At 36.7% G+C, this 12,266-nt stretch overlaps 1 protein-coding gene across 4 annotated transcripts in view; it reads right to left on the bottom strand.

Moving 5' to 3' along the window:
• Window positions 1–12,266, bottom strand: part of LOC132113839 (netrin receptor UNC5A-like) — a 210,820-nt gene that overhangs the window by 84,711 nt on the left and 113,843 nt on the right. For all 4 annotated transcript variants that reach the window (XM_059521863.1, XM_059521860.1, XM_059521864.1 and 1 more), the window contains exon 2: window positions 3,582–3,803. In XM_059521863.1, the coding sequence (XP_059377846.1) occupies window positions 3,582–3,803 (222 nt within the window). The remainder of the gene's footprint in view (window positions 1–3,581; window positions 3,804–12,266) is intronic.

The raw sequence follows: 12,266 nt of genomic DNA on the forward strand, positions 1-12,266 counted from the left end.
ATGTTTTCTTTAAATAAATAAATCTAAACAAATATGCAAAGCGAATCCAGAGCAAATCCGTCGGTAAGACAAGCGATAACATATTTTTTAGATATGAAGGCTTCAAGTGTTGTTCTTTGCTCGGGTTTTAACGCAAAGTTAAAGTTTAAATCACTTAAAACAGATGCGATAGCAGTTTCGAACGAATGTTCCTCTGCAGCATCCATCTTTGTAATGTACAAAAATCGCTGTCGTCATCGTGTAAACCCCGCCTCAACGTTTCTGATTGGTGCCGCGATTTCGGCGGCACAGAAACGAGCTAGATAGCCCTCTTTGCCAGACTATTCTGTAGAGAGAATTGAAATTCGCCGGAAGTAGTCTGGGTTTTCCCAGGCTACCCAACAACATAAATTTACTTGAGGCAACATAGTGACAGTTACTGAAACAATGCAACTCTTCTACTGACACACTGCAATATGTGTGTGTGTGTGTGTGTGTGTGTGTGTGTGTGTGTGTGTGTGCAAAGTGTCACATGACCTTTAAGAAATCCGTCTGATATGCTGAATTATTATCATAATTATTGTTGGCAACAGTTGTGCTGCCAAATATATATATATATATATATATATATATATATATATATATATATATATATATATATATATATATATATATATATTTTAAACTGTGATCGATTTTTCAGGATTATTTGATGAATGAATTAAAAGAACAGAATTCATTTAAAATATAAATATTTTTTAACAATATAAATTTTTGCTATCACTTCTTATCAATTTAACACATCCTTGCTGAATAAAATTTGTAATCTCTTTAAAAAAATGTAATGATCTCAAACTGTTGAACAGTAGTGTATATTGTTAGAAATACTTTTCCTCCACTTGTTTTAATGATATTTACTTAATACATTAACATCCTGTGATCTTGTAAACATTGTTTCCAGCTGGCAAAACACACACTATGTAAGTGAATTACCCCAGGTTCAGGTGACAATCAAACAGAATAGCTGACTTAACATTGGTGAATGAAGAATGTGCATGTGCATTCACAATGTGACTCACAGCTAAATAAATAAACACAATGTACTGTCTGCCAAAAAGAAACTGAATGTTAATCGTGTAGTGTGTGTATGTGTTATAGACAGATGACAGGAGTTTATGCCTGTCTACTCTAATACCTAGCAGCATATCCTCCATCTTAAGAAATGCGCCATTCCCCTGAAAATGCTCTGCAGCATGCTCTGCAGCATGTCATCTGCATGTCAGCTCTTCCAATCAATCCCGATATGAAGGGAAATAACAGAAAACACAGCATGTCCACATAAGAACAAGTACAGCTGAACAAATCAGCTACAGCGCTGACTACATCTCTTAAACTGCTGTCAGAGGGGAGAGTGATTTAATCTATGAGGAACATGAAGCGGTCTTTAAAAACAAGAAACCGATCGCAAACTGAAGAGAAGCCATGCAGAACTTTGTTTGGGGGAACTGAAACTTCAACTTAAATTTTGATGGTTTAAAATCATTTAAAAAAGATATAGATAGTTCCAGCTTTAAAATCTTATTGAGCAACATTTGAAGACATAAACCCAAGTATGTTGAGACATGTGGCAGTGACTTATTATTTTCATAAAATAGCAGCAAAGGCAATATGAAAAGGAACGTATATTAATAATAATAAAAAATTCTTCTGCCAGGTAATATAAGTCACTGGACCAACCGCAGGGGCTGTTTATAGTTGCCAAGAAACACAGTATCTTTGAACATCAATATAAGCTGTTTCAATCTACTCTCTAGTACAATAGTATATATGCTGCCCAGGGAGCAGTCATTTTTCTCTGCCTAGAGATTCCCAGAATGCATCGCAGAACAGCACTGACTGTTCACTATATTCTCACCAATAGCCTGACAGTGTCCTAAAACTGCCTTCCTCAATGCCTGATTAAAATGTAGCATGCCATCTTCTTCAAGCTAGTCAAAAGAGCTTTTCTTAACCTATTAGCCCCATGCTAAGCTATTAGCAATAACCGAATGCTACTGAAAAGGTTTCTGCATATGATTCTGCAGAGTATGCAATTTTGCTCAATGCCAACAACGTTCAAGTTGAGAGAAGGCAACTCCAACTGCACTGCATGCTGCTTGAACATGTCCTCACATATATTTTCCATTACAGCCTAAATTATAGAGTAGCCTAAATGAGACGTGACCAAATTCAGAGTGATATAAAGAGATGAAAAACAAAACTAGAGGCAACCAAGTTAGAGAGCTAGCAACAGCTGTTTGAAATCTAATCTAAGGATGACAACGTCAAACGTTTAAATTACTGGCAATATTATAATTGAATTAGCAGCCAAAATAATACTGAACTGCTAAAATAAAATAGAAACTTGAAAATTAACTATAATAGCGAAATGAATATATAATAAATGAATAATGAATATATGAAGATATAATAGTAATGAATTAATAAATTAATATATAATAGAAAATAATGTAATATAATACCTTTATAATAGCGCAAAAACGATTCGTTAGTGTGTTGCAATAATGTTGCAAAATATTGTTTTTTTACAATATTTTATCTAAAACTGAAAATGATTCAGAATATATGGTGTCGTTCACCAAACATGGCAAACAAGAATTCTGTAATTCTGATAATGGTACAATACCTTTGCATTGTTTGATTTACTCTATTAAAATATTACCTTTCATTTTGCGGAGCAGCTTGACTTCGCACAGTTTCTCCTGTCAAATATAAGGTCATTTCTGCAGTCATTGCATGTGATAAGCTACCTAATATGTCATTAAAGAACATCTGGCTTTCAATCTGTTACCATTTATCATGGGTCACAAACTCTTTGTTAGTCTACAATACATTATTTAAGGCCAATATTGTTAATAAGGCTATTCATACAATAACATCTGACCCTATATTCCCCCTGTATAGATTATGACGTCATTGTATACCAACGTCTAGCCTAATACCTTTAAATTAGTTTACAGAATTAACTTTGACAGTAATGTTGCTTGGCAACCATGAAGAGCGTATGGTTAAGCTAAATGATTACTATTAATAAATAGAACAGAACATTAGACTTACATAACACTACTGCTCCTGCAGTTTTATCAAAGCTTTCGATATGCATAGCAAACTCTTGAAACTATGGTAAATTCATTGTAAAGCAAAGGATTTGGGCTTTATTATTAAATCATATTATTAATAGATTACTGACATACCGACAAACTGACATGTTTTGCAGATTAATTCTTAAAATTGCTGCCTCTGCTACAAAAAACAAGAAACATCCAAACTAATCCAGCCCTTCATGATACACAGTACACTAATAATGCAACAGACCAATCCATGAGCACAAAGCAAGCCCTGTTCATGATATGGGCAGAAGACATTTTGAAAATTGCTTTGAAGGAAGTTCTTGTATTTTGTGCTATACTACAGAAGAAGAAAGAGCATCATATCTAGAAAGCATTCTTTATAGGCTCTCCTGTTTTCCAGTGTCATTTTATACATGCTGCGGGTCAGCCGGCTTTATTGTCAACCTCGGAGAGAGTGTTGAGAGGGTCTACCTGTGGCAGGGTCCACGTCACGCTCGATCAAGTGCTGATCCTGGTGAACCCATTCGCTGTTGCACTTGAAGTAGATCTGAGTGGCAGGGGTTGAGCGGCAGGTGAGGGTCACTGGCTTGTTCTTAACGATATAAACATCATCAGGCTCCAACAGGAAGTGTGGCAGCAGGTCGGAGAAGGCCGCAGGAAGTGGATGCGTCACAGTGTCCGCATGCTCTCCACCTGTGAAAGCAAGTGAGATAAAACTTTAGAGACAGGTTGTAGTTGTTCCAATGCCTGAAACCTTTTAGTAGTGCAAAGAGATAATAAGCGCATATGATATAATTTAATATTCCGAAACCTGTGAGCGGACAGATTGCTTTTGACATGCACCTGAGTGCAATACTAATCTTGTGCATCCGTATTTAGTAGAACACAGATATTCTGCCAAACACAGCTGACAAAACGTCTCCACTACAGCAGGTCTGGGAGATCATGCTAATGACGTGCTCTTAAAAGTGCTTGCTATTCCCTGAGTGGCATGGGATTGTATTTCAAGCCACAGTATGGTTAGTGATGCCGAACGTGTGTGCATATGCATTATGACATGTGCAGGGTTAACTCATGAATATTAATTAGAGTGTACTGACTTTGCTAGGTTTGATAATATTGTAAGCAAGTTATGTCTTAATGAGAAACTGATCTAAAATGTAATTTCAATAACTGAACATTAAATTAAATGTTTAAACAACTTAAAAGTGTCAATACAAAATATTTATCTGGGATAAATACACATAAATGCAAGCCTAATTCAGTCTATTTACACAGTGATTTGTGTCACTGTGAGCTGTGATTCTTTTATTGTTATTTCTTTTTATTATTTGTGAACTTCATTGTTACACCTGCCAGAATACTCTCACATGTAAAGTTAAGTATTTAAAAATATAACAAATTATTTTAATACACCACAAATTCAAGGCAACATGAAAAAATGTCGGCTTAACATTATTTGAGATGCTAATGAGTAAAAGTAATAACAGGAATTTAAAAGTGAACCTGTTATTTACAATCCCAAATCTAATAAAAACTCAGTTTACAGATATTATTGGAGCTTTAATGTTTTTTTTGTTTTATCACAAAATATTTATTTATTTTTGTTCTATAAATGAGACTCTAATCCAATGCAGTAACATTGCTTCTGTCTGCATTCACCTTTTTACAACAATACAAATTTTAGCGTTTAAAAATTCATCACATTTGATAATATTTTTACACCTGGAGTCTCTGAGACCGCAAATCACTTTTATTTTTTAAATGAAGGGCATGATGAAATAGTTTATTAATAGTATTCACACACACACACACACACTTTTTTTCCACATTTTTTATGAAGGACATATGATTATGATAAAGTAGTTTATAATTCTCACAAGAGACATTAAAAAGGCACTGTAGTCTCTCAGATTTAAATACATATTTAGATCTATAGATTTAAATACTCAGAATTAAATATCAGTCAATTTCAAGATAAAGTGTTCAGATGATCTGGGCAAAAAAAAAAAAAGCTTCTGTCTGAAAGAGACATATACTACGATATTCCACCCCACACAGAAAAACAATGTGTGTGTAAGAGAGAGTGAGTCCCCTTGTTAACAGGCCGAGTAAAAAGCTTCTGAGTGGTATGGCCTTGTCAGTGTTTGCCCACAGCAGTTCTGAATCCTATCTCTACTCTCTCTCTGCTGTTAATCACTGTCTTTTAAGATCAGAGATGATGGACCGATGAACATAAATCCCTCTTGCAGAATGACCACGGCACTTCAAAACATGCTCGGAAGGCCCTGTATACAGGGCTTTTACTCAGCTCTTTATTACAGTCGGGCCGAAACGCGGTGACGTGACTGCCAGCTATTCACTGACTGACAACCACCGTCGCAAATAGACTGAATTAAACATGAGACAAACTGGCTCTTTATTCCGACGACCCCCGGTAGCGTGATCAGGTGGGGTACACGTTGCTGTTTATGGATCAAAGATCTGCATGTCTTTGTGGGTGGAAATGTTTCTCCCCTCTGTGGATTTATGGAAGGAGCATCGAGGCGGTTGGATTCATAAATATTTGGAGAGATTCAATGTAAAATCATCATTAATCAGAGCTTGGCGACTTACGGAAGAACGATTCTTTAGCGTGGTGCAGAAACAGAGCACACCCCTATCAGTAATTTTGTTGCTTCATTTGTTAGCCGCAATGTTTTTCTGGTCTCTGTAATTAAGAATGAATTGCTAATTTATCCTTTTCCACCCACAATCCAGAGCAATCAAGCAGCCTCAGCTGGCTGTTTATTCCCTCTTGATACAGGAGGTTCCCCACCATTGTACATCACACACACACACACACACACACACACACACACACACACACACACACACACACACACACACACACACACACACACAAACACACACTCACACTTGTGTCTGATAGCCTTCAGGACTGAACTCATTTTTTAAAGTGATCACTTTTGCCAATTAGTTATTCCCTCTGCATGTTTCTCATTAGCGAGTTTTATTCTGTTTTTAAACTCAATGGAATCACTTGTTGAGTGCAAATAGTAAACATGACGTCAAAGCCATGAAGCACAAATTGCTTGCATATACAGTACCATGGATTTTCTTCAAGCAAAAACAGAAGGATTTAATCTTTCTAACCGGCTCCAATTTTGATTTCATCAGAATTTAACAACCTTGGATTGCTTGCACAGATGCTCATCATCAGGAAAACACAATTATGTTTGGAAAAGGGCCAGCTGAGGGTGCGAATGACATTAAATGATATTCGTTTTGAAGTTGAGAGTGTGTATTTTCACCTGCCTTCACAAACATAGGATGCATTCGTTAACAATAACAATGATAAACTGCTTGGATGCTTTCTCTGAGGATTAATACTGAACAATACATCAAGAAAACATAAGTCACACAATGTTATAGATTTACACATCACATGAAGTTCTGACATCCTCAGGATATCACACCATGGAAATTACCTACAGAAACATCCTCAAAGTCAGTGTATTATTTACACACTGAGACAAATGTGCTGTAAGTGATTTCAGATGTTTATATATATATACTTAAGTCTGTCTTACAAAATCAATTTGTAATTGATTTATATATATGCTATTTACACACATATTAGCATATTTCATCCGACCAATAAACGAAAAGTGTTTTTAATACAAAAAAAGGCAACCTTCAAATAATTATGTTCAGTTATGCACTCAATACTTGGTCGGGAATCCTTTTGCAGAAATGACTGCTTCAATGCGGCGTGGCATGGAGGCAATCAGCCTGTGGCACTGCTGAGGTGTTATGGAGGCCCAGGATGCTTCGATAGCGGCCTTAAGCTCATCCAGAGTGTTGGGTCTTGCGTCTCTTAACTTTCTCTTCACAATATCCCACAGATTCTCTATGGGGTTCAGGTCAGGAGAGTTGGCAGGCCAATTGAGCACAGTAATACCATGGTCAATAAACCATTTACCAGTGGTTTTGGCACTTTGAGCAGGTGCCAGGTCGTGCTGAAAAACGAAATCTTCATCTCCATAAAGTTTTTTCAGCAGATGGAAGCATGAAGTGCTCCAAAATCTCCTGATAGCTAGCTGCATTGACCCTGCCCTTGATAAAACACAGTGGACCAACACCAGCAGCTGACATGGCACCCCAGACCATCACTGACTGTGGGTACTTGACACTGGACTTCAGGTATTTTGGCATTTCCTTCTCCCCAGTCTTCCTCCAGACTCTGGCACCTTGAATTCAGAATGACATGCAAAATTTGCTTTCATCCGAAAAAAGTACTTTGGACCACTGAGCAACAGTCCAGTGCTGCTTCTCTGTAGCCCATTTCCTGCACATGCCTGTGCACGGTGGCTCTGGATGTTTCTACTCCAGACTCAGTCCACTGCTTCCGCAGGTCCCCCAAGGTCTGGAATGGGTCCTTCTACACAATCTTCTTCAGGGTCCAGTCACCTCTTCTCGTTGTGCAGCGTTTTTTGCCACACTTTTTCCTTCCCACAGACTTCCCAATGAGGTGCCTTGATACAGCACTCTGGGAACAGCCTGTTCGTTCAGAAATTTCTTTCTGTGTCTTACTCTCTCGCTTGAGGGTGTCAATGATGGCCTTCTGGACAGCAGTCAGGTCGGCAGTCTTACCCGTGATTGCGGTTTTGAGTAGTGAACCAGGCTGGGAGTTTCAGGAATCTTTTGCAGGTGTTTAGAGTTTATTAGTTGATTCAGATGATTAGGTTAATAGCTCGTTTAGAGAACCTTTTTTGAGATAGGAATTCTGGGTTTTCATGAGCTGTATGCCAAAATCATCAGTATTAAAACAATAAAAGACCTGAAATATTTCAGTTGGTGTGCAATGAATCTAAAATATATGAAAGTTTAATTTTTATCATTACATTATGGAAAATAATTAACTTTATCACAATATGCTAATTTTTTTAGAAGGACCTGTATATATGTTTCCCACTTAAACTTATGCTTATGCAAAAATGTGCAATATCCTTATATTTATTTGTTACCCCTCCATCCTAGAACATTCCTGCATCTCACTCAATCCTATTCCATTATCATTTATAGCACAATTGTTTATACACTTATTTATTTGCCAATTTGTAATTCTCCTGTACAATTTTTTTTTTTTTTTTTTTTTTTTTTTTTTGTCTGTGTGTTGTTGTCTCTGTTTACTGGAAGCTTATGTCACTAAAACAAATTTCTTGTATGCGCAAGCATACTTGGCAATAAAGCTCTTTCTGATTCTGATTCTGATTCTGATATATGTGTGTATGTGTGTGTGTGTGTGTGTGCTGTATTTATTTTTATTATATATTTTATATTTAGCTTTAATCAATTAACTGTGAGTGTGTTTAATATATTTTAATATTTATTATGTATTTTAAATCAGGTTGCTTGACATGTCTACACAAACATCTGTATATTTACAAGCATACACACAGACACATCCAAACAAAATCACTTACAGAATCTTTAAACAATTATACACTTTGTAGAAAGGAGGTCTCACAATGTCACAGTCACATAATTAAGCTAGTTTGTGATATTCACACAGTAATTATCAATGGCAAGAAGACTGGCTGTTTATGACATTTTCTATCACAACGGGCCTGTGGCACAGAGCGCAAAAGGCACATCTCTACTAATGAAACAGCAAAGCTAACACTGACCTTTCCATCACCTTCCTCATCTCATCCTGCAGAAAACCACATCCTGGGTCACGCAGGTAACATTAGCTAAAGTAATAAACTTCAAGCCTCCACACGAAGACATTACCCAGCCTCACCAGGCCTGGTGCAACGCGTCATAATAATGCTGCTCTGCTCATTTCCTTTTGTCATTTTACATGGTGTGCTAAGTTGCTAATTCATCAGGGTGAAATATACTGAGAAGCAAAGCTATGGCTATTGAACCTCCACTAATGTATTGTGTACGTGTTAAACTCTTAATAAAAACTAAATGTTCTGTGTCCAATGAAGGACATACATCACTTTCCAGTTACACCCCCTCTCTGTTACATTACATTTTGTGCTACGGCAGACAAGTAATTGATCTTACAGGGACATTCATTTATTAAAAACATGCTCAAATAAATCGGGAATTCAAGCCGTTCTCTTGCAAGCGGAGGATGGTGCAATCAAGGCAATTATTGCAGGTCAAAATGGCTGTCTTTGTGCTGCTGTAAGACCGAGCGCCCACGGGATGTGGTCTATCTAATGAGCCTTAATTTGGCACAGTGATGATGGCCATTAGCTCCTCATGGCGACCTTTTCTACAACGTGAGTGCTCAGTAAACCAGCAGGCAGACCTGGCCCAATCTGTCCAGGTGGGATCTCTGTAAGAATGAGGTGAGATATGACAATCATAAATGAGGTTTCAAACTGTTCATGACCATCTACATCTGTTTTCCTGACCAGTCTCAATGGTTCCAGGCTATGTTGGACCTAAGAGAGATGAATTCATTGTTTTTTCTCAGTATTTCAAAAGTATTGCAATATGCTATTCTCACTATACTGAATTGATATCCTCACGGTATAAGAGTAAATTTTTTTCCTCATAATTTATTTATCTATTTAGACACTGACTGCTAACCAAGGCACACTATTCCCATGGTACAAATTTAAGGCTATATTTTTGGCCTTGGTGCCTTTATTATGAGAGGACAGTTCAGAGAAAAACAGGAAACAAATGGAATAGAGAAATGACCATGAGCCAGGACTCAAACTCAGGTCGCCCGAAGTGCTATTGCGTCATATGTCAGAATCATATTATTTTTACTGGAATGTGCCAGTGCTCAACTCTATTTTGAAGGCTCTGTAATGAAGTAAAGCAGGGAATTCAGCACTAGTTGCACATTCAGAAACATACAAGTAAAATCTAACCACAATACACTGATATATATATGTATATATATATATATATATATGTGTGTGAAATCTTTACTGATTTTTTGAAAGTTAATGTAAAAATACTTACTGGACTGAAATTATTTCGGTTTACCTGATTATCCATCCATCATTTTAATAATAAAAAAATGCCTGTGACTCTTTTTTCCTACATTATAAATGACCTGCAGCCAAAACACAAACTGTGTCATGTTATTTTGCGTTTGGAGGTGGATGATGTTTGGGAATGCAATCGTGCAAACGCAAGAAAGTTCTGTGAGGTAACTATAACAAATCATTCTGATGACTGACTTTGGCACAGACATTTCATAATCTAACCACATGATCTGTTTAGGCAAAGTCACAATTGTTTTTTTGTTTGTTTGTGCATCGAGGAATGTATTTGTTAATGTGTTTCCATCATAGTTAATGCATGTTTTCTTTTTGAGTAATAAAAATGATCTGCATCAACTGAGCACATACGTCTTTAACTCACATTTTAAGGTTTAATGCACATACTGGCATTTCCATCCATTGTTTATTTATCTGATGTCCAAAAATGCATATAAAAATATGTAAATAGAAACATAGCTACTGTATTGCATTGCACTGCATGTTTTGCCCCCCAAAATAAAAACTACAGAGCTTTGATAATATCACCTAAATAATACATATTATTGGGAGATATAGAATGACAATTGATATTTATATGCATACTATGTGAGCCATAGAAGCTGTATGTATCAAATAATATAATCAAAAGAAAGCAAGAAAGAAACCCCACTATTTGTTTAATGACCACTCATTTTAAAAAGATAATTGTAATACATTTAATCTGCATTCAAATGAGATGAGAACAGTCACAACTCAGTAAAATTGTATATTTAAGTGCTAAAATTGATATTGATATGACACAAAATTAGAATAAAAAAAGCCCATTTCAATTAAGAGAAATCATTGAATAGTCTTTTTCCTTAAAGACTGTAAAATAACAGGTCATGTCAGCTGCCCATGTGTAACTGAGAATGTCTGAAACAGCTGGCTCGGAGGAGGGCGCCTTTACACCCTAAATGGACAAACTCTGCGGGACGTTTGCATGTTCTGTTAACACAAGTTCCAGCTCATGACAAAGTTACATCCTTTATTCATGAGAGCATATAGCCATGCAAAGCTTCAAATTAAAGTCATTCTCTGAGGCTGATTGATGAGCTTCCCACGCTTATGTTGTTATAGGGTTTAATATATTCATCACTCTCTTTGTACTTATTTCATATGCAAGCATGCACACACACACATACAAAGAAGAAAAACAACTTCCCGTCCATGCTTAACAGGCTCCTCATGGATCAATGTACAAATGAAGTAAACACTACATAATGGCTAATGTTTGAATTTGAAATCTGATATTACACACCACTAATATTTTATTTATGGATACGATCTTCTATTCAATCTGATAATGCACACTCTCATCCCTGAACATTATACCAGCAATGAAACATATTTATGAGAGTGAGATATTTTTGTCACTGCCACTGAAATGTGTCAGCTCAATAAAATAAATACTAAATTAACATTCTTATGTAAATGCTGTCAGCGGTAGATGCAATTCATAATGTCCCCCCACCCCCCACGATTTAAATACACTACACAAAAAGACTTGGTTGTTTGTAATGCCAAGAAAGACCTGTATCTCTCCAAATACTGCCATTCTGAGTAAATCAACAGGGTTTTGCAACAGCTGAACACTGACCCATCAAAACCACACTGCAAAGCACCAAAGAGACCAATCAGAACCAGATGATCATACCGCAGCTTCAAAACCCAGAGCGCACCAGGAACAGACATCCAACATCAGCCAATAAATGCCCCTTGTCAGACTGTAAATACGAGTCTGGTCACATACAATGGCAGAGAAAGGTTACGTAAGGTCTCTCTTCATCGGCCACTCTTACTTCGCCTGCCCTTTCCAAGCCAATTAAAGTCCTTTATCAGTCCCTCAAGCAACGCATCATAGAGCAATCACTCTGCATAATTTAAAATCACAATGATGAATGGCGGCTGTAATGCGTTTTATGATGTCATCACCTCTTTAAAATGTCTTCAGAAATTAATTTTATTAAAATTACTATACAGATTATTAAGTCATTTCATGTGCCAGTAACTTAACAACATAAGCATGGCGACGGTGGTGGTTTACAAAGTGTTGATACGGAATTTTCTCAATTAAATTTATCATACAGTATAT

This window comes from Carassius carassius, chromosome 33 (assembly GCF_963082965.1).
Source record: "Carassius carassius chromosome 33, fCarCar2.1, whole genome shotgun sequence".
Lineage (NCBI taxonomy): Eukaryota > Metazoa > Chordata > Actinopteri > Cypriniformes > Cyprinidae > Carassius > Carassius carassius.